This window comes from Scomber japonicus, chromosome 1, assembly GCF_027409825.1.
Source record: "Scomber japonicus isolate fScoJap1 chromosome 1, fScoJap1.pri, whole genome shotgun sequence".
NCBI lineage: Eukaryota > Metazoa > Chordata > Actinopteri > Scombriformes > Scombridae > Scomber > Scomber japonicus.
The window spans coordinates 32,741,560-32,767,195 of NC_070578.1; the positions used below are offsets into that span (position 1 = coordinate 32,741,560).

General features: G+C 37.3%; 1 protein-coding gene across 1 annotated transcript; it reads left to right on the forward strand.

Annotated features, from left to right (window-relative positions):
• The first annotated feature begins 3,440 nt into the window (after nt 1-3,440).
• On the forward strand, nt 3,441-25,021 carry hsd17b12b (hydroxysteroid (17-beta) dehydrogenase 12b). The gene is made up of 11 exons (XM_053342851.1): nt 3,441-3,709; nt 14,151-14,197; nt 14,383-14,458; nt 15,184-15,291; nt 15,618-15,682; nt 16,274-16,318; nt 17,160-17,194; nt 18,902-18,983; nt 19,644-19,709; nt 20,001-20,150; nt 23,461-25,021. Exons 1-11 carry the CDS (start codon nt 3,532-3,534, stop codon nt 23,566-23,568), a joined length of 960 nt encoding a protein of 319 aa, XP_053198826.1. The 5' UTR covers nt 3,441-3,531; the 3' UTR covers nt 23,569-25,021.
• Nucleotides 25,022-25,636: the final 615 nt, after the last annotated feature.

A 25,636-nucleotide genomic window follows, 5' to 3' on the forward strand; every position in this document is an offset into this window, starting at 1 on the left:
GTCACCACACACACTTGTGAGACCCACACACACTCACACTTGCTCTATTCCTGCATTTGTATTAATTGCAATCCAAACTGAACTTTTGATATGGATTCACTCTTTCACTAAAACTACATATTAGATAGAATTGTCAGGGATTATATGGGAACTAGTTAACCCCACTTTTTGTAGTTTTCAGACATACGTAGCAGCACAGACTAGAAATCAAAAGGATATCTGCAACCATTTGTTCTCACACACGTTTGGTCCAGGAAATATTACAACTATCTTAAACTGGAAAAAATAAGATACATATTTATACTCAACAAACAAATTTAACATCACTTGAACACAATATTAAACCCTAACTTCTCATTTGTCCCCCAAAATAACTGAATGATAGTCAGTCTCAATTTAACAACAGCTTACAAACTACACTTTGAATTTACACCTTTGTTTCCTCTTCATGTTTGCTCTCCTGCTTCACTTTATTTCACTGCTTCTTTTCTGTGACATCCCTTTCATTACTGCATGTGTCATAACTTAAGCTGACTGCACAAAATCCTTTAATTACTAGAATAAGAAAATAAATGTATGTCTCATATCCACAAGTTTGTCTGCACTGATGGTAAATTCATCATTCATTCTCATTCCTCCACTTAACCTGTGTATTGTTATCTATCATAACATTCTGCATCTTTCAATGGATTCACTTACACAAAATCTCACATTTATAATAAAAGTGAAATGAAATACTGTAGTGTGTCCCCTAATTGATTTTTGTCTGTGGAGTTTTAGAAACAAGACCACAGCATTTATTCTTTTTTATGTTTGTAATTGCTACTTTATTGCACCTTATCTTTCTATTTTTTCTACCTTATTGAATATTATCTGAATTCATCAACAATGTCCATATTGGGTTCACAACCTCCAGGTGCTATAGTGAGAACTCTGATCATCAATAATATAAATAACTGTGGTTCAAATGAGAGTAACAAAGCATGTCATGTTTCAGCTTATGGTCAGCTTGTGTATTTGTAATGTGTTTTTCTGTAACATTAAAATAAATCATCAATAAAAACCCTTTGGAGATGTTGTGCTGTATCTTTTTTTTTTTTTTTGGGTGTACACTCTCTTGACAAATGTAAAGAAGATGCAAAATAAAGTGTAATGTAATAAAAAAATCTACAGAGTGGTGTCAACTTGAATTACCTGTGTGTGTGTGTGTGTGTGTGTGTGTGCCTGTGCATGTGTGAGTGTTTTGTTCAATCACATGCAGCCAGATATTTTTTACATTAAAGTTGTAACTCTCTCAAATGTTACGTCTCTATATAACCCCCCTCTCAACCCACCCCTCAATGAAATCATAATAAGTAGCTGTCACTCCACACTTGTTGTTGAATTAAACACTCTGTAAGGTTTTATTTGACTAACAGATATTCATGTCATTCCAGTGATACAAATATATAGACATCATTTTTGCACTGCGTATTTTCTCAAAGTCAACAGACAACTTTTTCTCTTGATCTACAACAGTTTCAGAGTCTTGATGCACCTCATTCACACTCAACCACACGTGGACATCAGGCCTTACTGTACTGTACTCGCTTGCAGGCTCTCATGGTCATGATCAGCAGCTGCTCCATTTATGTCCGAGATGGCGCTTTAATCTAAATTTCATTCAGGTTCCTTTGAAAGCTTAGAGCCAACAGTTTAGACTCCTGTTTACCATTGCTGCATTTCTATTTTTAGATGCAATGCTCTTATGTAACGCTCACTCTCACATTATGGACCACTGCTGTCTGCTCCACTTGGCTGAATTGTGTACTCCGAGTGTGTGTGTGTGTGTGTGTGTCTGTATAATAACTTACATTTAATTACATTGTGTCTTGTAAGAAGTCACTTCTAAGTAAAAAAGAATTAAAAGTTAAAAAAAAACAAGCAGATGTGTTCAAACTAAATGATCTGTGAAATATACATTTTACAAGTAAAGCAAAGTCTCAAATTATTAAAAATTTAGATCCACATTTGGTAAAATATATATTAAGATATCTTACAATTTCTCTTGTTGAATATGGTGTACACATCGACAATTGGTTGTGTTTGTAGATTCCTCACAATACTGTCAGTATATTTCACAATCACATTTATGCTTGTTGAGCCAAAAACTTTACCACTAACATTTCTAAAAAATATGTCCTATCCATTGTTTCCATAAAATCAATAAAGCATGAAGCAAAAGCAGCTTTATGTTATAATATAATCCACCAGTTTGCAATAAAACAAATACAAAATCCACTGAAACACACTAGGCATGTACAATTAAACAGGGGAGTGACTTTTTGGATGTAAAGTACTAGAAAATCGAACTCAATAACACACAGTTCATTATTATGAACAGCTGTCATGTCATATTGAATTTCTGCAGTTGTTGTAGTTTCAAACACAGTGTTTAACCTACTCAAAGGTTAATTTTTCATAACATTTGCAAAGCGCACAGATCACTGTAATCAAGTCTTTATCAGTCAATACACCACAAATGAGCAATTTGTGGAAACACAATTTTCCACAGCCGGCAAAGGTATTTTAGTTTCAAGTTGTTGAAATATGAGGAAATAAATAATATACATGAGTACCTTATATACACTGCAGTGGAGTTGAGTGTTTTCCCCAGAAAACTATAAACTCTGCCTGTCTGGTTAAAAAATTAAAACAATTTGAAATCAGAGTGAAATACTTAGAGGAATATCTGTTGTGACACAGAAAGAGTCTCACCTGTGGACAAGGTAAAGGGAATCAGCACAAAAATGGAGAAAAGTCAAATGTAAAATGAAATACCTTGGGAATGATGCAGAGTGGACTCATGCAGGTGTAGAAATAAGAAAATGTGAAAATACATATTCATATATATATCTCAACAATGAAGGTGAAAGGAAACAAACAGATTTGTACTTCTACATTCAATTTTATTAATTTATTTTTAAATTCAAAAGGTTGAAGGATGGAGTGTGAGATACATCAGATTGAAAAAGATGTATGAGGCAAAAGGCAAGGAGGGGAAGGTAAGAATAAATTGATAAAATTAAATTGATAAATAAAAAATTAATAACTAAATTATTAGTATTGTACAAAAATAAATGAATCTTTAAAGCTAAAACACCTCCAAGTGGGAACAGGATGACTGTGAAAAATGAGACTCTCGTTTGTTGTATCTATCACAATATTATATAACTTATAAAAAAATTACAAATGATATAAGGAGATTGGATAGAAAATGTGTAAAAACATAACAAGTCAGGAATATTAGGGCACATTTAAAATGTTTATAAAAAAAAATACGTGACAGATAAGAGCAGTAGCTGTGGTGTACCATTAGGGGGCAGTGTTGAAAAAAATGTGCGTTTAAAATAAGGAAAACGAAGAAGTGTGAGATGAAGAAGCGGCAACAACCCGGATCCTCTTTGTGCAGTGACAGTTTAACGTGTGTGTGTGTGTGCTAGCTTTGTCACCATCTATATTAACAGACACAGCAGGTGTGCTCTGGCAGGTATGTCGTCCGGTGGAGAAGCAGTGTTTCGGGCCGTGGAGACGCCGCTGATGTGCCTCGGTGCTCTGACGGCGGCCTGGATATCCGTGTGCTCCGTGTGCAGGCTGCTGTCCGGGATCAGGGTGTGGGTGCTGGGCAATGGACGGCTCGTGTCACCCGCTAAACTTGGGAAGTGGGCAGGTGAGAGTCTGTAGGAGCACTGATGTTACTGTCCTACCTTATGCTGCTTTAGGTTTTTTTAATTTAAAGTGTGTGAAAGAGTGTTAAATATAGTTGCAAACAACTTTCAGGATGTTTAAACCCACTTTTAGATGTGTGAAACCTGTATTTTACGTATTAACACAGAAAAAAGGGTGATTTCACTGCTTTTTCCTCATCATTCCAGATCCAAATCAGGAACAATTATACTTAGACTTATCAAATTTGGACTAGATTACCAAGAAGACTCAAGAAAGTCATTAAAACACACTTTTAGATTTGTGAAACCCTTTATTTTGCTCATTAACACAGAAAAAAAGGACGATTTCACTGCTTTTTCCTCATCTACACCACATTACACCAGATCCGAATCAGGAACTATTATATTTAGACTTGTCAAATTTGGACTAGATTACCAAGGAGACTCAAGAAAGTCATTAAGACACACTTTTAGATTTGTGAAACCCTTATTTTGCCCATTAACACAGAAAAAAGAGCAATTTCACTGCTTTTTCCCTTATCCAGATAACAAACCACTATACTTAGACTTGTCAAACCTCGACTAGATTAATATTCCTGAGTTATGAATAGTCTAAGTATAGTAGTTCTCGATCAGTACCTGATCTAATGTAGTCTTGGTGGAGAAATATCAGTGGAATAACCCCTTTTTTCTGTTTTCATAGGTAAAAGAAAGGCTTATCAAATTTAAAAGTATGTTTAAAAGGTATGAAGACTTTCTTGCTATGATGTCTAACACTTTTTCATACGTAGTGCAAAAACAGGTTCAGCCACTGAATATCATTATAACTTTTTCTTTAACTGTTCCCTTTTTAAACTCAAATCAGAAACCATCTTCAGCGTTGTAAAACATAAAATTAAAATATTAAATGTTAATGACCCTTCTTTGTGTATGTTATAGTGTACCTCAGTATTGTTATTATTAATGCAGATGAGCAGCCACTTGAGCCTGAGCTTGAAGAAAACTCTCTTTACTCTTTGTGACATTAAGGAACATGTTGTTGCTGTGCAGTTCTATCAGTCAGTCCTTTTTTCCTCTACATTTTATACAGGAAATGGCAAAAATGAGGAAAAAATAGTCAATAGTTTCTGTCTCTATTGCACTAAAGTTTAGAATAATGTTTAGTATCAAGTCTTAAAATCTCCAGCACATCTTTGAATTCATTCAGCTTCATTATTATTAAAAATGTATCACCATTCAGCACATCTCTTGCTTGTTCATAGTCACACTGAGCTCTTACTGAGCTTTAAAAAGGACTGTTCACTGACCTCTTCTGGCTGAAAGTTATAATCTGTTGTCAGCAGCTCAGCTCAACTTTACACTGGTCTCCACTTGACATTTAACAATAATACTCCAAGTTAGTGTTTTAATTATTTGTAGCAACAGCAAGCAGTTTGCATCTTTGTATGAAATAACTTTTAAACTTATGTTTTTAATTATACTTTTTACTTTTCATGGCCCTTTGATTTGCCAACAGATCTTTTGTATTTCATCAGTTTCTGTTTAATCAGTAATAGATAACAGGCTGTTGAGAAATGAAGGTGAGCCATGGACCAACCCTCTGTGAAAATAGTTAGGTTCATAATTATAAAGTTTCACAATATCTCAATGTAGGTATTTATTCTAAAACAGCAAATAAGGTCATTCACTAAACATGATGTTACTACTGGATGCAGATGCAAAATCATTTTAACCCTAATTATTTCACATTGTACAACAAGCAAACTTTATTTTTTGAATTCAAATAATGTGCTGTGTAACTGAAAGCAACTTTCTAACTTCACTATTTTGATAACTGATAATTTCCTTAATTCTTCGCGACACATTCTCATCTCAAATGGCTTGATTTGCTGCTTTATTTGTCATTATGTAAAAGTAGATAATATCTTTGGGTTGTGATGGGCATTTTTGTCACTCTTTATTTACATTTAATAAACAAGAAAATCAATTAATAAAAAAAAAAAAAACGATTGATTGATAAAGAAAGTAATCAAAAGTATCAGCTGTCATCCTTTTGAACATGTCATGAACCAACCTGTAAAGCACTGTGTGTCACACCTCTCTTGCATAATAAGTTTGCTCTGTTTCATGGTTCAAACAGGTGATTATGGAGCCACCAGTCTTCTCATGTTGCTTAATCTTGCTTAAGTGGCACACACTGCGGTTGCTTCACGTGTTCTCACTTTAACACAGTGGGGAGAAAAAAAAAAGAAAGCAAGAAAGTAAAGAACGGGGCAGAGAATGATCACCGTCAGCCTTTTGTCATCGGGTGTAAACTGTAGTAAATCTGGTGATTGGATTATGGCTGGAGGGGGATTATCACATCAGACTGAACACTGCCCATCTGCCCATCTGTCCAGCCTGCTCACTGATTGAACCTTGAAGTTTGAGCAGACTGCTGGGATTGCTTTAACGTTGGCACGTCTGCTGTTCAAGGTTCACATCATAACACAAAAAGTAAACCGATGATATGCACACAAGTAAAGACTAAAAGATTATAGCATATTACATATTTTCCTTCTCTGTTATTTTCACTATTAATCATTTTATCTATAAAATATCAGAAAATAGTGAAAAAATTAGCTGTAATATTTTGCCTCCAACATCCAAATATAATTAGTTCACTGTCATGTATGATGTATTAAAGTCCTCATTTTACAATTATGTATCATTTTACTTCAAAAATAACTAATATAATGATATATATGAATGATATTTGATTATCAGAATAGTTGTTGATTAGTTTTTTGTCGATCATTTCAACATTTTCTGAATAAGGATACATTTAATCACAACAGTAGAGCTCAAAATCTTTCATAGTTTGGAAAGAAAAAGGACTAGTTTCTCATTCATCTCAAATGTTGAATCTTTTATGTGTTTATTTATCTTTGTACATGAACATTTGGCTTTTTGGACTTTTATCACTTTTATCAGAGTGTAGATTCCCAGCTAAAAATGAAGTGATTTTTCATTTAACTGTAAAATCTGAGCGCTATTTTTCAGCCTCCATCACATCAGCATGCGAGAGAAACCCAGATGTTTTGAGGACACGAGCCGAGGTTGCCTTTGATCTCTTTGTGTGCAGCTAAAAATGGAAACGCGTCAGACGGTTTTTTATTTTTGGCTAACGCATGCAAAACGATTCAGAATATGCAATGAGGCAAAGGAGCCCGTTAGGCTCGGCTGCTCTTTTTCATTCACAAAACTTTGTCTAACTGAAGTGGACTTGATTGAGAGGATGGCCTGATTATGTAAGGGAACCAGAGCCATTCATAAATGAGATACACGAGACGCTGGATCCACGGGATTCTGGTTTACTTGTGCCCGTGTCTAATGCGTGTGTGTGTCTGTGTGTGTCTGTGTGTGTCTGTGTGTGTCTGTGTGTGTCTGTGTGTGTCTGTGTCTGTGTGTGTGTGTGTGTTATTGAGATAGAGAAAGAGCCTCTGTGACAGCGTTACAGAAAGCCATTGTAGTAAAATGGCGTCTTTCTTTCTGAGACAATGCCTCCATTATTAATAATATAGCAGCTTTATTGATTTCAAACTAATAATAAGGCAGCTGGTTTATAATGAGTCAAGTTCAAGGTTATACCAAATTGTTCATTCCTCATAATCATTTTGTTGCTCTTATAATGTCACACTCTGTCCACATGCAGTCTGATTATGAATTGCTCGCTACAATTTGAGACTGTCATCCCAAGAAAAACTACACAATAGGTCATAATGTCAGTTTGAATGGCAGATACTATTTAGCTGCTGTAATAATTATGACACAGAGCAGTGGCCTTGTTGAGATGGCATCTAATATATGTTGAGAAATGTCCTTATTTGGAGGAGGAAATGAACTTTTAAGTTGCTCAATAAATAGTATGATGAAACCATATGTAGATGCAAATTGATATTAGTCAGTTAAATACTTGTTTACAGTACATTGTATCATATGAAACAGAGTGTTTCATCAATAAAAACCTGTTAGTTTCTTCTATACAATTGATTGCTAGTTAATTCTCTATTGATTAACTCATTGATTCATTGATTAATCGTTTCAGTCATACATGATATTTGCTTGCTCAATCACCGTTGGCCCTGCCTCAAAGTATCAGGACCTTGGCTTTAGATAACTTTCAAGACGAAACTGAAATCTGGTTATTGAAACACAGAACAGTGGAAACAAAAGCAGAATATATGACAAAGGTTATATTTCAAGGTCCTGTGTTAGACAAGGGAGAAACTATAGTGTGGATCTGCATAACATGAAGGTCTCTAAGCTTTGGTTTCACATTTACGCATAGTGAACAGTGTGCTATGTGAGCATGTGATAGCATAGATATTCAACTGTACTGCATGATATCTGGTTGTTTTAGTCAGGATTATGCTAAAATATTATTTTACACAACCTTATTTAATAAGTTTCCTATACAACTGAACTATATTTAATAAGTTCCCTAATAAGAACATACCTTCAGTTTCAGTTTAGTTCATTCCCGTTAATTCCCATGGAAAGTTTCCGAGTTTGAAAATTCACGTAATTTTGCAACCCTAACTGTGACAAAGGTTATATTTTAAGGTCCCGTATTGGAAAAGGGAGAAACTAAAATGTGAACTGGCATTCTCGTTTGTGTTTGCCGTTTCGATGATGACATGGGTCGAGCTAACGTATATTAGCCAATCTTGCCAGCCCAACTTTACAATAGATCAAAACTGTCAAATGTATATTCCACACACGCTTACACATAGTGAACCAAACTCCACATGCGCCACCAGCATTTTCAATCAGGTGTTGGGGCGATCGCAGGAACATCTAAGGTGAAGATCAAGATTGACCACATGCCCCCTTATAGACTTCATTATGACTATATTAGGACAGAACAATGCATTTCACCTGTAGCTTCTTCAGGTCCATGTGTGATGACTAACCCATATGATAAATACAGGGCCCATATGTGTCTATCTATCACATGTATTCATACACGTTGTTCGACCCTAATAAAGTCACAGTGAAGTCATTTCAATATGCAGTGGTTAAGTTTCAGATCCTTTCACGTGGATTGCAATTGTTGGTAGAGTGCATGAAACATATCCTTCTAAAAATAAATTCAGTGTTTGGAAATAGTTGCTGTTAAAAAACGTGCTGTTACTCTCCCACTGGAAAGAAAGCGAGTGTAAAAGTAGGGCAGGACTTTGCTTATATTTGTCTAGACAGTCTACTGAGTCGTGTCTTCAATTCTCTCCTGGATTGCAGGCTGTTTACCAGTTTATTAAAGCAGACTAGGAGTATTAAATTCCTGCTTGTCCAGACCAGCAGCTGTTTGATGGTAAATCTCAACCTAATGTACGTCTTGTCCATCTATGTCTGAAACTCGGGATATATCGGATAAATCCTCATCATCTTGTCTTTTAGTGGTAGATGATTTTTTTTTTCTTCCAGGCTTTAAATTATGGTCAACAATAAAAACAATGCCGGCTATCAAATTCAATACCCAAATGGCAGCATGTAGTAGCACTATCATCAGAGCGCCAAGCCAGTCTAACCTACATTTGCAGAAGACAGCAGTTCTTAAAATAGACCTTGTTTTATTTGAGTGAAGGGAACATGCACTCAGCTGTAAAAGCTTCTTTTTCTTTTTTTTTTTTCTCCCTCTTTTCCGACTGCAAAACAGTTCATTCTTAAAACAACTAAAAATAACCCGGCCTATGTTTCCCTCATCATTGCGCCTGCAGACTCTCTCTCTCTCACTTGCGCCCCCCCCCCCCTCTCTTCTTCTCTGTGCTATTTTTAGTTGCCCCCAGGATCCCCCATGTTCGTGTTTGTCACTTTCTCTCCTTTTTCCTCTCCCACTCCTCTTCTGTTTGGCTCTGCCGCAGCCCTAGAGGATGCTTGGCACCTCAGCATCATCTGTACTCAGAAAGATCACACAAAGGGTAGATGGGCAGATGAGTAAGAGGAGGAACGAATAGTATTGTCAAAATAGCAACATGTTTTGGCTTAAAATAAAACTTGATCACCTCTGCAGGCATACGTGTGTGTCAGCATCACAAAGAGCGTATCAGCATATGAAAACTGCAACAAAAAACCAAGAGAAGCTTGAAGAATCAGTCGTGTGGTGCTGATCATTGTGGCTGAATGTGCTGCTATTGTAAAAAATGTCCACATCATGACAGTATCTATCATACTTTATGCTGTGTACTTGCAACACAATTGTGTCCAATCACACTTGTGGTAGATAACTTTGCAGCTGCTGTAATTGCTTTATTTACCTTGTGATTGTGGCAATCACAAGGTAGAGATTAAATCACTGCCGCTTCACTCCAGAGTTGTAAAATTATAGCTATACATTATAGCATACAGTGTTAGAGACTACTGTGCAGTCTTTTGATGCATTTAAACTCATGTGTCTGTCACCAGGTGTTCAGGCTGAAAAAAAACAGATAGAAAAAAATGCAAGAGATAACATTGGTGGGGATGTGTTGTTTTTGATACTGTTGATCAGTAAAAGGTCAGTTTTGAGAATAGATTTTTGAATTTGAATCATACTATTAAAAAAAGACTTTGTGTAAGGATTGTACAGCTGTGGAAAGGTATTGTTTTCTTCTTACTTGCCAAATTGAAAGAGAAACAGTAGAATCCTGAAAGCTTTTGTTCATCTTTCAAAGTAATCTACCATAGATGTGCACTTGCATGTAGTCTACGTGCTTTCACAATGCAGAGCTTTCCTGGGAGACAGTGATGTATTCTGCAGCAAAGGTTGAGCCAGGATCAACTTGTTTTGACATGCAAACCTGTATTTGGTTGCACAACTCTTTGCATTGGAAACCCTCATTGGAGATCTGTGCTTTTCTTCTTAAATGCTACTTCTTAAGTTAATTCTACTTATGTGCTAATGTCTGTGTGAAGCAGCCCCACCTAAACTCTCCTTACATATTCTTATATCCATATCAACCCTTTGCTTTTTTCTAAGATAGAGCCGTGTTTGGCCTAAATGTTAAAACCATATGTTATAAGATTATCAATTGATTAAAACTTCAGACATTATTCTTTTTTAACCCTCCTGTTGTCCTCGAGTGAAGGGAGGATGGAAGGAAGGAAGGAGGGAGGGAAGGAAAGGAGGGAGGAAGGAAGGAAGGGAGGGAGGAAGGAAGGAAGGAAGGAAGGAAGGAAGGGAGGGAGGAAGGGAGGAAGGAAGGAAAGAAAGAAGGACAGAAGGAAGGAAGGAGGGAGGGAAAGAAGGTAGGAGGGGAGGAAAGAAGGACGGAAGGAAAGGAAGGAAGGAGGGAGGGAAAGAAGGACAAAAGGAAGGAAGGAGGGAGGGAAAGAAGGACAAAAGGAAGGAAGGAAGGAGGGAAGGAAAGAAGGACAGAAGGAAGGGAAGGAAAGAAGGACAGAAGAAGGAAGGAAAGAAGGACAGAAGAAGGAAGGAAAGAAGGACAGAAGGAAGGGAAGGAAGGAGGGAAGGAAAGAAGGACAGAAGAAGGAAGGAGGGAAGGAAAGAAGGACAGAAGGAAGGGAGGAAAGAAGGAACAGTCAAAACAGACGGGATCAATTTGACCCGGGAGGACGACAGGAAGGTTAAATTTGACTGTACAGTGACGACCGATTATCAATTCCTCAAAAAAACATGTTCAACACTTGTCAGCAAGGATCTTCTTTGGGATCAGTCTTTGCTATATTTAACATAAGTCACTTTTGGCTCAAACCATAAACACCCATTTTTAAAAACACCAAACTACCATTGTGCTTGTGTTTTTTGTCTGCAGTGTCATTTCATCATCCTCAGGCAAATTTGCTCTTAGTCTGAGTTTAAGAAGCTAAAAGCTCCACTAGTACAGCCTAGAGGCAGTCCTGCTCAGTGCACCCTGGCTGACTGATGTGGCCTTAAAACCTCAGTCATTCATTCATTTTTTCGAAAAGGCAGAAACACAATGAATAATACACACTTGACAATTAAAACACAACAGGAAATAATAACACATAAGTTGAATTAAGGATGAATGTTGCTCTTTAAACTGAAGTCACAGGTTACGCAGGGACATATTGTAACGCTCCTACTCTCATCTCACTCCCCATCCACTTTTTGTTATATTTAGCCAGAGGTGTGATGAATAGTTTGTTCTGAAAGATGGGAATAGCTAAAAATAGCCCGTTGCTGCTGTTTGCGCCAGGCAGTTCCAGGGCATCCGTTCGCTTGACTGCCACCGATGACAGAGAGGGCCGCGCTTCACCTCTTTCTTTCTCTCTCTTTGTCCTCCTTCTTCACCTCAGCTGCTCCCCATGTCCCCTCAGCCTGGCATTCAGCCCTCTGCCACCGAAAGTGAATTTTTCTAAAGTTTAATGCACTCGGCGCTCATTGATGTTTTTTCAACTGAACTTTTCAGGGATGTTTTTTTCAGTCTGTCCTTGGGTTTTCTGTAGTGGCGATGGATGCTTCTGTAGGTGGCGCTGTTTAAGCATTGAGACGCGGTGGTTGTCACTGCTCATGTCGACTGCGGTTCTTCCACTGTCAGATTCTTTCTCTTAGTATACCGTTGTCCTTTTTAATTTCACCACAAGGAAGACAAAGAAAAGAATTGAATAGTTTTCCTTTTAATGGACTTTGTCAATGTTAAGATGTTTCTTTAAACATTGCAGCTGATGTAAAGTATTACAGGTAGACTCCCAAAATATTTATGTACCTCATAATATGATAAGTTCTGCCCCTTCCTGTGCACATATAATGCAGTGTGTGTGTGTGCAGGGCCCTTAACTTCACACTGCTTTAGCCCAATGCATTCAATTTAAACATTTAAACAATAATTATAATAACTATCCCAAAACTGACCTTGTGTAGAAGAACTAATGATCTAGATTCTGCATTTTTCATTCATATTATATATTATCATTCGTATCTCAGTGTATGCTCAATTTGCCTTTCAAACGTCAAAGAGGCTGAGTATTTGCTGATCTGAGGTCTGCTGTGGCTCCCAAAGCTGTTTAACCCTCCTGCTGTCCTCGAGTCAAGGGAGGAAAGGAGGGAGGGAGGGAGGGAGGAAGGACAGAGGAAAGAAGGAAGGGGAGGAAAGAAGGAAGGGAGGAAGGAGGGAGGGAGGAGATAAGGACAGAAGGAAGGAAGAAAAGGGGATGGAGGGAGGAAAGAAAGAGAAGGAGGGAGGAAGGACAGAGGAAATAAGGAAGGTAGGAGGGAGGAAGAAAAGAAGGAGAGAGGGAGAAAGGAAAAGAGGAAGGAAGGACAGAGGAAGGAAGTAAGGGAGGAAAGAAGGAACAGTCAAAACAGGCGGGGTCAATTTGTCCCGGGAGGACGACAGGAAGGTTAAGTGGATTTAAATGTCTGAGAGGCTCCTCATGTGTCTACAGCGGGATATTTAGATGTACATCCTACAGTACGCTACACTTTGAAACAAATCCTTTCTTCAGTGAAATGTATTTCTTCTAAACATTGCTAGCAGGTCATGCTAATAGCACAGTTCAGACTGCATTAAACCTCAGTTGTGAATGCTGGTTTGAGATCAGTACATCAGACTACCAAGCTGACAGAAAGCAGCTATGTTGAGCTATGTTCACATCCACTAGTCTCATATTATGTCCAGCTACTGTTTCTTTATCTCATAGCAAACATGTCCAAGTGATTCTGTATCCAGACACACCTGTCCTCATAGATTTGTTTGCTTTTGATCTGTGGGGCTGTTAGTGGTGGTTTTGGACTTTGCTTCACATTAATGGAAATCGTTATGCTGCAGCACACATTTATATTTTAGACATTAATGCACCTCTAAGTTTATAGCAAAAATACCCTTTACTGTTTCAACATTGCAATGCCTCTGTGCCCAACGCCAGGTTCATACAGCAGATGTGTTTTTACCAGTTTGCTGGAATTTGACTGACCTGCACAGAGGGTTGACCTGAACCCCGCAGAACATCTTTTTTTGCAATGAACTGAAATCCCAACTGTTAGCCAGGCCTTATCGACAAACATCAATGAATGAATGTGAGAAAATCCCTGCAGCCAGGTTCCTAAAATCTTTTAGAAAGCCTTCCTAGAAGATTGGAGGCTGTTAAAGCAGATTAATACCTACAGTTCAGTCCCGGAATGAGATTTTCACATATGTGTGTAATGTTTGGATTACCACAGACTTTTTAATATTTAGTGTTGTAGGGTTTAAGAATATTATAATGTCACATTATTAAGTTTTATATCTACATTCAGTATTTCATCCACTTGCATTGAAACATTATAGTGATTGTTTTTCTCAATAATTTACACCAAGATCCAAAATCCTGTGAACATTTTCCAGTGAACATGGAGAAGTGTGTTTTATAAGTTTTAACATTTGTTATTGAATTTGAACCAGAAGAGTTTGCACTATTATCCTGCTCATTTGATCTCTCTCTCTTTTTTTTTTATCCCTTAAGTTGTGACGGGAGCCACAGATGGGATTGGGAAAGCCTATGCAGAGGAGGTAAAGACTCTTCAAATCTAAAAATCAGTGAAAGAGAGAGTTTGGTGTGATTTCTCTCCTTCTCTCACAAACACACACACCTTTCTTTAATGCTACTTACACTTTCTCTGTAAACCGATTGTAAGCATCTGTGTTGAAATACACATATCACTCCTTTTTAATTGACATATGTGTTGTATTTGTAGCTTGCCCGCAGAGGCTTTGCCATCGTGCTGATCAGCCGCTCTCAGGAGAAGCTGGATGACGTATCCAAGGCGATCGGTAAGTGGCACATAAGTTTAAGTTGTTTATAGGTTTAAAAAAAAAAAATTAGAAGCCAAATATATAACAGTTTAAACGCAGATACATGTCACCTGAAATAGAAAATGAATAGAAAGTGAAGCTCCATATAAATTACCAATAAATACAGGATGTATCTCCATATAACTCTGTTTAATCCATCAGCCTAACTAATGCTACATTTTATAGTCAAGGGAAATCAACAGTACCTGTGCTCCAAAGGCACAAGACTAATATAGTTCATGTGTTACGTATGACAGCTGCCTGGACTGGAGTTCAGTCTTTGTGATCCATGGAGCAATACTGCATCATTTATCTCAAATGTTGCGTTTGTATTGCACTGTGTGATAGTCCAGTAAGTGAATGACTGATGGCTAAATAATATTACACTGAAATGCATGTTTTTTCACAGGTGATCCTTTACTCAGTGGAGATTCAGCAGGACTCTTGTGCTTTTGGTTATGAGGTTGTAAAACCTCCTGCTGGAGCTGAAAGTGATTCTGTCCCATTAAATGAAAGCTTGCTCTTAAGGGACACATATTCTCATTGATGATGAAAGATTATTTAAGGGTTTAGTCTTTTTTTTTTCTCTGTTCTTCTCTTTCCAAGTGGCTATTTTTTAGCAGTGTGGTTCTTCATAGAGTAACGATTTATATTTTTGCACTGTTTATCATATTAAAATATGTATGCATCTTTTGTGCCTTCAGAGAGCAAATGTGGTGTGGAGACAAAAACGATCTCAGCAGACTTTAGTTCTGTCGATATCTACTCCAAGATTGAAGACGGACTTGCAGGACTGGAGATTGGAGTTTTGGGTAAGACTGCATCAGGAACTCAGGCCACCTCACTTTTCATAAAATGTAATTTTATGCAATAGCCAATTCAATTTGAATCAAGGTCTGCAGACGTCAGGAGTGCTATGTAATCCTCTATGATAAATGTACTTTTGTCATGTAATCTAAGGTTAATTTATACTGGCTTCTTCAGCCCTTTGCTGCCCTCCTAAGATTGAAGAGAGGAATAACACTCTGAATTCCACATTTACAGACATGTTATCTTCCTCTCATCCAGCAGTTTAACATTATGTAGTGTTTTAAATAGTGTTTAATACATGTTGCTGTTATTTTTCTCTTTTCAACAGTGAACAATGTTGGAATATCCTATTCTTATCCTGAATTCTTCCTCAACGTCCCCAACCTTAACTCTGTAAGTAGAAGATTTATTAGTATTTTAATGAATATATGAGTAATTATATCATACAGCTATATTTTCAGATATTTTTAGGCATTTCACAAGGTTATATCACAAGGAAGTAGCAATAATGGCATATTCCACTAAATATGCATTACATTTTCTCACAAAAAAAAAAAAAAAATTGGTTTGTACTTTTTCTATCCGTTCAAACTTTCATCATTTTAGCTTAGTGCACTCATGCTAGAAAGCAGTTTCTGCTTTTCGAGCATGACATAAACAACAACAAAAAGTCATGATAAATGTCAGGCAAACATTAAGTTGGATGTGCAGACGGAGCAGAAGTTCAGACAAAATGAAACTGCACAAAAATGGCCTACAGAATCAGACTATATCCAAATATTTTACTTTTTAACTAGAAAATACATTTTTAAGACCATTTCAGAAAATACATTTTTAAGACCATTTCAGACAATACTGCGCCTTAATATTACAAGAAAAGATCTCTTAATATCAGATATGGATGATATGAACTATTATATTTATAAGTAAATGCACAAACACACAAGATAAGTGATTATAACTCTCCTGTTCTTTTTGTTTCAGTTCATTGACACCATGGTCAACATTAACATAACATCAGTGTGTCAGGTGAGTGTTACAATAAAGATGTGATGATAACTGTTCAACAGCAAAAGCTTAAATGTTAAAGACAGGAAACAAATCAAGTGTTAAAAGATTCAGTTATTTCTGCCCAAAGTTGATATTTAGTAGAGACATTCTTGTTAGTGATTACAGCCTTCTGCTATGTGGATAGATAGATCTGCTTTGTTCCTGCTGGCAATGTTATATCTTACTCTTCTGTAAAAAAAAAAAATAGAATAGAATTCAATAGAATGAAAAATGTCAGAGGGGTGTGTGCAAATATTCCCAGGTTAACTTATATAGTCAACTTGAAGACCCCTAGAAGGGATGATCTGATTTCTCTAGCTCAGTCCCAGTGTCTCCAACTTGGACTTATGAATGTCTGTCATATGTCTTACTTTGACGTCTTGGGTAATTAAATTTGTCTTCGTGGATTCAAATGGATGAGATAGTTTTGAGAAGGGCTGTCAGGTAGTCCCACAGACCAATAAAGACAAACATACACGCATGCGGGCCAGTGACATAAAGCACTTCCGTCCCTCTTCTCCACGTTCAGCAGTTCCCAGAGCAACGGCTAAAGTCCACCCACTCTCTTAACACTTAATTTATGTCATTCAATATTTCTGCTCTCTCTGCTACCATTATCATCTCCTTTCTCTCTCTCTCTCTCTCTCTCTCTCTTTCTCTGTCTTCTCTCCGCAACCACCTCTCCTCACACAACCCACACATACACATATATTTACAAATGTAGATGCACACCTCCACACACTTCTCCACAGCCCACACACGTCAGCAGTCTTTTCTCATGATTTCACCATTGTTGCCTTCTCCTTCTTTCTCTTTCCAGATGACACGGCTCGTTTTACCTCAAATGGTGGAGAGGTGAGTTTGTCTGACATGAACAGCACCCACCTTCTTGTAACATGACTGATGGTTGAGCATTTTTTAGTAATTAACACCACCACAAATACATTATGCAACACACAAAGGTGGGCGGGTGTTCTGTTTCATTATTTGATTTAATGATTCTAAACTAAACTTTAATTAAAAGTGTCATTAGCAGTTCTGTGAGACTGTCTTTGGGCATAGCGGTGCTTTAAGCGAGCATCATCTCTAGCTAACATGCTTATTCTAAGCAGGTTTAACTTTTGCTAATTAGCACTAAACACACAATACAGGTGAGGCTGTTTTAATCTGACTCTATGTAAAGTTAAGGGATCACTAAAACTATCAAAAATGAATCCTGAGTGAGACATGAACATCTATCAAACTTCATATCAATCCATGCAATAGTTATCAAGATAGTTCACTCAGAACCACAAATGTCAACCTGTGGCAGTCTTTCTATGGGTTTCGGCCGCCTTCCTGAATTCAGAGGAGACCTCTGGTCCTGATGCGCTCCAATAAAACAATCACTGTCTGGTTTGGATCGAACAGAGATTTTATTCCACTTAGGATGGTGCAGTGTCCATAACAAAAAACATGGGATAACGAAAAAAAAAAGAGTGGTCCAAAAACAATACGCCTCTCCCCTGTCTCATCAGCAACACCTGTCCCCCGCTCCTCTATATGTCATTTCCTGGGAGGAGGACCTCATCATATAAACATTTTAGACAGTTAAACTAAACATAAACTTGGAGCCATTAATTATTTCATTGTCCATAATGCCGTATTATTAAACATAACAATAATCAAACTAAATATGCAGAAATGGCTCTAATACAACCTCATGTTGGCTCTAGTGGAAAAATCAGGGGATCTTCAAAATCACTAAGATTTATCATTTGGTAACCATGGATGCCTGTACAAAATGTCATGGCAATCCATTTAATATTTGTTATGATATTGAAGTCTGTATATATTCCAAAGACTATATATATTTAGCCTTTGGTCTGAAGCAAAGGTGCAGACCTACCCATCAACCCCCTATACCTTAATCCATGCTGCTAGCGTGGCTGAAAGCTAACACATTGGTTATTTAATAAACTTGGACTAAGAAATCTTGCATTCAATCAATATCAAATTTGCAAGCACACATATATCAGAGTTACTCTAGTAGAGTAATATCTGTGCATGAAAAGGTCATGTTATGTTTGAGTTTCAATTAATTAGTTTTTTCAAATGATTTACTGTATAGATATAATAAGATTATTTTATTTTATGATACAGTGTTTTAATCTTGTTTACTGTAATTTGATAGAATGTGCATATCTACTGCTGAGTGAAATAACCTCTGAGATCCTTTACGTGCTTGACCATATCAACATAACCTGTACTGTTCTTTTTCTCAGAATAGCACTCGCTCCTGCTTTAGATTAAATATTGTATGAAAGCACTGCAGGCTGGATCATAAATATAAGAATGTAAACATGTAAGGTATTGATTTGTTTTACTGTATCTTTGATGCTATCAATATCTACAAGCTTGTCTTTCATGTACAGCCAGAGGAGTTTTAGTTCAGCTTGCCAACACGCACAGGAACCGTGTTTTCTTATCCTCCTGTGATTGATTGCGGGATAAATTGTATATAACATGTATCCCCCTTTCTCTCATGCTTTGTGTTTCTGGTCACCTGGTCTGTGATTTCAGGAAGAAGGGAGCCATCCTCAACATCTCATCTGCTAGTGGGATGTACCCTGTTCCTCTCCTTACCGTCTACTCTGCCTCCAAGGTATAAGCTTTGATTCAATTATTAACTGAAGCGTGATATATACTAACATTTCATAAATTGTTTATTTTCTGAATCTATACCATACTTGTGTTCCATCTTTCTTCTCATTCCATGAATTATTCTTTCTTACCTACCAACACACTATAAGTCAAAAGGTAAAGAGATAAAATGGAAAGGGTGATATCTTTTTTTAATTAGCTGTTTTTAATTGTTGAGTATAAATAAGTCTGTTACTATCTCGTATCCTGAGGTAGTGTACTAATTAAAAATGTTTACAGGAGCATGTGGTGTCATCATGTTTTGTCACTATCTCATGTTTGTTAACTGCATGTTGTTCACGGTTTCAGCTGATTAATTTGCTGGCGTGTCAGTGCTGGGTCATGTTTATCCTTTAAATCCTGGTTGTAGTTTAAAAGTTCATCTGAAGACAACCTAGGCTGAGGCTAATGATGGTCTCAGTCCCTTACAACTACTGTTAACAGTGTAAAACAACACTGTACATGAGCTTTATGTGCATGTATTCACACTTCTTTTTCTGCATTAAATGTTGTTATTAATTTGAGAATTGAAGTCCATTTACTTTTTGCTTTGGTGCCATTAATCCTTTCATTGTGGAATTAAACTGTGACCCTGACGATGACCTGCCTTTATTTTATTCAGGCATTCGTGGACTTCTTTTCACGAGGACTGCAGGCTGAATACAAGAGCAAAGGGATCATCATCCAGGTACGTCCACAAGCCCACATTAGCGTGGCTGTTACAAGCCCACATGGTTGTGGGTTTTGATGACTCAAACAGAGAAACCCGAGTGTCTGCACCAAAATTCAGTACTCCTCCAAACTGTGAGTGAGCTATTTGATGTGTGAATAGCTTTTAATGATATCAGTACAGTTATTTGTAGGACTTCAAGCTTAAAAAAAACAAATGGTCTCCCAGCACGGTGTTGATATTTTACTAAAATGTGGAACTAGACACATTATTTATGTAACAGATTGGTTTTTCTTCTTTTTTTTCCAGAGCGTTCTGCCATTTTTCGTTGCAACCAAGCTGAGTAAAATCAGACGGGCCACGCTGGACAAGCCCAGTCCACAGCGCTACGTTGCAGCTGAGCTCAACACCGTGGGACTGCAGACCCAAACCAATGGATACCTGCCCCATGCTATCATGGTAAGTCTGAGTATGAAATGCTGAGAGCACATGCAAGATCCCAAACCACAATAATGTACAAGACACCAAAATACAGTTGCACCAGTAAAACATTTGTCAAACATAGACAAGAACAAAGAACTTTGTACCATTTTCTGCATGACGTTCTACAGATTTAAGCAGCCAAACGACATAGGTTATTTTCCTAAAACTGTTTCTTAAAATTATACTGACAGAAAAATGTATCAGAAATGAAGGACATTGTACTAAATAGTGTAGCCCTTAACTTATTATATAATGAGTAATAAAACATAAAATTGACTTTGTCTTCAGTCTAAATCACACAGAGAACAGTCTTTTCTCCTCAGGGAGAGCAGTAAACCTGCTTGTTTCTATAGCTACTGGTAATGTACCTGAACGTTCACACAAAGATCTTTGATTTTTGCATAAATTCTGCTTGAAATGAGGTAGCTGTTTTTCATTAAACGATACATTTACATTTAGGTTTGTACCAAACATCAACAGACTATCTTTCTTTGTACACCAGGAACAGCACTGTGTCATTAATTTTCACTGGCATCAGTTTTGGAAAGTAATAAGAGAGTCAATCATACAAAAATAAGGTTTTCACCTCACTAATCTAGGGGCGTTCATGTTTAATGTCCCAATTAAAACATATTTTCCAGGGAGCTGCTGTTCAGGCATATTCACAGGTCTGTTCCAAAGTCCAATCATCTGACATTTGGTGGCGCTCATCATCACTAATGGCCATAACTGGTGTTAGTTCATGAACTCCCAAAAATGATCTAATAGCTGCAGTGTTACATCACTCATGTTCATAGACACAAAACGTGTATTGTTCAAAAACTAAAAAATCCCAGATCATTGTATTAGAGTCCAACCGATACTGGATTTTTCGGACCGATGCTGATACCGATATTAGGGAGTAAAAAAAATCTGATCGATACAGATAATACCTCCATTACATATCTTTGTCACAAGTGTTTGAAAAGCATATTTAAGGGATCATTACAAAAAAAGTGAGTTGAGGTATGTCCTGTATATTCATAAACACACATTGATGATTTTTTACATTTAATTTGAATTTAAAAAAGGGTCACAGATACCATAAAATGCTGCCTATACAAGTTAAAGTATCGGAACATATAGTACAACATATTCAGATACCACTGCTTTAATACAAAAGTTCAAACGCTGTTATTATAGTTTTACATGGTTAAAAACATTCTTAGTTTATTCTCAAGGTCAAACAATTACACACACGCATATATTATATCTTAATTTAAGGCTTCAGTCACACACACTAGTTTGTGAATGGTGCCACTTTCAACACAACCAGTGTCTCTACAGAAGTGATAGATCTGTTGACTCTGATGAAGCCACAGTGCTGTTGAAACATTGGCCTGTTTTCACTTTTGAAGGCTGCAAATCAATCTCTGTGCTGCAGTGGTGGTTTTTTCTCTACTCACTCATCACAAAAAACAGGCATTTGTGTTACAGGTGGTCAAGGTCTCTCTGAGCTGTAGGACCAAAACCTCATCAGCCTACAGCTGCACTTTACACAAAAGCTGCCAACCAGCTCATCATCATTCATTGAATTAATGTTGTGTCAACTGTCGCTAAAGTATTCTGTCAAACTAGAAACATCCTCTGAAATAATGGAGTGGGATGCTTCACTACCTTGCAGTATTGTCTGCATCCTAACTCTGTAATTACCCCGTAGAGACACATGCATCAGAAATGAGACAGAAACACAAATCTAGCTCCAATTTTTCAGGCGGTGGCTTCACTTTGGCGGAGGTCACAGAGCAACAGTTGTTTCTTCATTCCTGTTCCTCCGTATTGTGTCGAGCTTATATGACCAGAATATCAATGAGCATGTTATGGATATACAGATAAACAACTTCAAGTCTCCATTCTGTGCAGCTGATGTGAACTATGTACAGATCCTTTCTTTCATCAGACCCTCTATTTCACTAAAGTTAATCTTATTATCTAATAATCCTTCTCCCTTCTGCATTATGCCCATCACCCAGTAATATTTTTTTACTAGCTAAATAAGACATCTAAAAACGATCTTCATTTGTTTCTTGCGCAATTAAGATGTCATGGTATAAGACAAACGGAAAGAAAATGAATAACCAAAGTTCAAAGAATTTCAGCATTAAAAATTCATCCTGTTTTTGGGCTGCACTGATAAATGTCATTGGCCACCAAGATTGCAGGAACGACATAAACAATAAAGTGGAACAACTGATGTATCATTGTCAACTGGACAGGTGTGAGCCGACAAACCCTGATCAACATATCTCAGTAGCACAGTGTGAAATTTCTACATTTTATTCTTCTTTAGTCTCTCTTCCAGTCTTTTAATATTGTTTTATTGTTGTAAGGTGCACTGAGACACCTGAGGTGATTTTGCACTTTAAGTACACTTTGATTTGACTTGAGTGTATAGAGAGTCTCTAATGACTATAAATGTGTCATTTAACCACACACACACACACACACAACTGCATCCATCAAATGAATTCATTATCCTTTATTGTATATCCACCTTGGAATTAATGGTATATTCATTTAAAGACACTTAAGATTTCAGCTTTTAAAGCAAATTGCAGTAGAACTGAAGTAATGAAAATAACACAATGAAGAGGAAATTTAATGAACATGATAATAATAATAAGTAAATGGAAAAGCCATTTATGATGCTTCACAATACTGCTCTTTGCTTAAAAAAAGAAAGAAGAGCGAATTGAAAACTGTGGGTGGTTCTTTAGAAAAAGATCAGCTGTTGCAGTTACCATGCTGTTATCTGCTAGACAGAGCTTGGAGTACTTAACACTACTGCCAAAGCAGAAAATATGGTATCAGCTGTAATTTAAACAGCCTAAAAAATTATAATAACCATAATAATATTTTTTGAGTTAATAAAATTCAATACAAATTAGACACAAATTTAGAGAATTTGTCTGGAGGGGAGCTTACAGCTGACTAAAAGTCACTACAAAAAAAGGATTGGCTTTGTAGCTTTTGATAACATCAGTGTGATAAGGTTTAAAGAAGATGTTGAAATTGAATTTTAAGTGTTACGGCCTGCATGCAGAATGGACAGTTACCAATGAGACTTCGACCAAAATTCCTGTCTCATTTAAAAAGGGTTTAGGAATTAACGTGGCACAATAGTCGGAGTTTTCCTTCACTTAAACTTCCTCGCCACAGTTGTTTGCTCGCGTGGGTTGGGAAATTAATAATGAATGCTAATCTGTTATAATGCCACCAGCTGACCATGTGATTTTTCCCTCTGTAGGGCTGGGTGACTACAGCTCTGCTCCCTGCCAAGATCCTCAACAGCCACGTGATGGGGATGGGTTTGTCCCAGCGCGCTCGTCACCTCAAGAAGCAGAAGCAGGGATAGACGAGCAGCGGCTGGGAGCGGCAGAGGCAGACAGAGGAGACCAGCTGTGTTAACGACTCGTACGACTACCATCATCACCATCATCACCATCACCATCATCATCATCGTGGACCAAGAAGAGAAAATGTGATTGTGAAAAAAAAATGTGAAATGTGTTTCTGGGCAACGTGTCAATTTCCCCCTCCCTCTATATCTGCTAGTCATAGATGATGCGTGGCCACAGTTACACGAATCCACTCCAAACTCTGCTCTGCATCGAGTCATCAGCTTTAATGAATGTGATACTAACACGTAAACTAAAACTGACCTCCCAGAACTATCTTTTTATCAGAAAAACACAGTCAAAAAATTAAGCCCATATGAGAAGGGAAGCAATTACAGAAATTTGGATATGTCAGGTTATCATCCTCTAAATGTGTATATGGGTATGTGTGTGTATGCATGCCCAGATTTGTCCTGTTTGTTACTATATGGGGAAAAAAAACATTTTAGTATAGCACTGAAAATAGTACATATGCAGCAGCAATTCTGCAATACCCTTTAAAGCACTTAACAATTTATCAGGATTTGCAAGGTTGAAGTGGTTTTTTTTTGTCTGCCATTAGAAATAATTAATTCTTGTGTTTTTTTTCTTTTCATGTCATGTCATAAGATTCAAAGCACTTACATTTACACCTTTTCCTCTTCACTACTGACTGAAAACCGTTGCTTTTTTCCTCCTTCATCTTGACAGTATTGATGAGTTGCTGAGGAGATGCATGTATAATTAACCCAAACTACTTCTCATGTGTAAAAAATGAAGAGGAGCCTGTGTTTAGATTAATAGCTAGAGCAGATGGAGAAGCTGTGATTGTGTGAGAATATTAAAATGTCTGTTTGGTGATGTACTAAACTGGTTTTCTAATGAATTCTTAACAAGTAGTGGTTATTGTCTGGGATTATTTAATGTTCTAAAAGTACAGACAACCCTCTCATCATATGTTTGATCCCAGTATAATCTCTGGGTGGTTTTGTTCTTGTTTTATGTGTGTGATTTCTGCATTGTTCTTGAATTTCCAACTGAAATGTTCAGGCTACTAAAATGTTAAACCAAACCAAAATGTACAGATGAGACAAACCAATGAAATACTGTAAAATCTCTGATACATTTTACAGTATGTCAGTAGCTGTGTCATATTCCACCTGTACTGGCTCAGATATTTGCTTTAAGTTATACTGTTATAATCTCTGTGGGAAACATTTAACTGACATTTAGCACAGCAGCAAGGGACCAGTTCCAGTTCTGAGGTTAATGCTTTTCTTAGGTTGTGTTCCTAAAACCTAAAAGATCCATGTTGTTGTTTGGGGGGAAAAACTGGGAAAACAAAAACACTTGGATATCGTTTACTGATATGGAAAGCTACTGTGTATCTGTCCTTCCAGCCATCAATAAATTGCCTTTCATATAACTTTACCCAGCTCTCTGTCTGTCCTGACTTGACCTGAGTTTTAGAAGTTTTGAAACATATGACAAAGATTAAGCACATCTTCAGGCCATATAGATTATGCAAGGTATGATAAAACAGTTCCAGTTTAAAGTTCATGTTGTCAAAGTAGTATTTTTGTCAGATACTATCACACCCAAACTTTCCATTGAGCTTAGTTGTATGACTTTACATATTGTGTAAGTTTATTTCCTTCAGCAAACTGTCACTTAGTTCAATAAGTTTCTTCTCTGATTTACCATTAGTTGTCATTTTCATATACAAATGTGTTGCTTATTTGCCTTCTGCTTCTTCCCTCCAAAACATCACCGCCTCGTTCCCATGCCAACAGATTCTGGGAGATTATTCCGGTGCTCCGGTATGGAAGCTGCCGGAAATGTGTCATCACTGAAAATGTAGGAGGGGAGAGGAGCTCTGTGTGTGGAGGGATGCCCAAAGGAAGAAACGAGTGGGTTGCAGAGATGTATATAAGGAGGAGCTCATTGGTGCTCAGTCCACAGCTCTCTCAGACTCACACACGCTCTCTCTGTGATTTCACTGTTTCAGAGCGACGATCCGATTTGGAAAAGGAGCAAAACAGGACC

Bases quoted from the DNA above. Each gene is read 5' to 3' on its own strand.
- hsd17b12b (XM_053342851.1), top strand. From the start codon at position 3,532: ATGTCGTCCGGTGGAGAAGCAGTGTTTCGGGCCGTGGAGACGCCGCTG. The intron at 14,198-14,382 runs GTAAAGACTCTT...TTGTATTTGTAG, and splicing joins GGAAAGCCTATGCAGAGGAG to CTTGCCCGCAGAGGCTTTGC. The intron at 16,319-17,159 runs GTGAGTGTTACA...TTCTCTTTCCAG, and splicing joins ACATAACATCAGTGTGTCAG to ATGACACGGCTCGTTTTACC.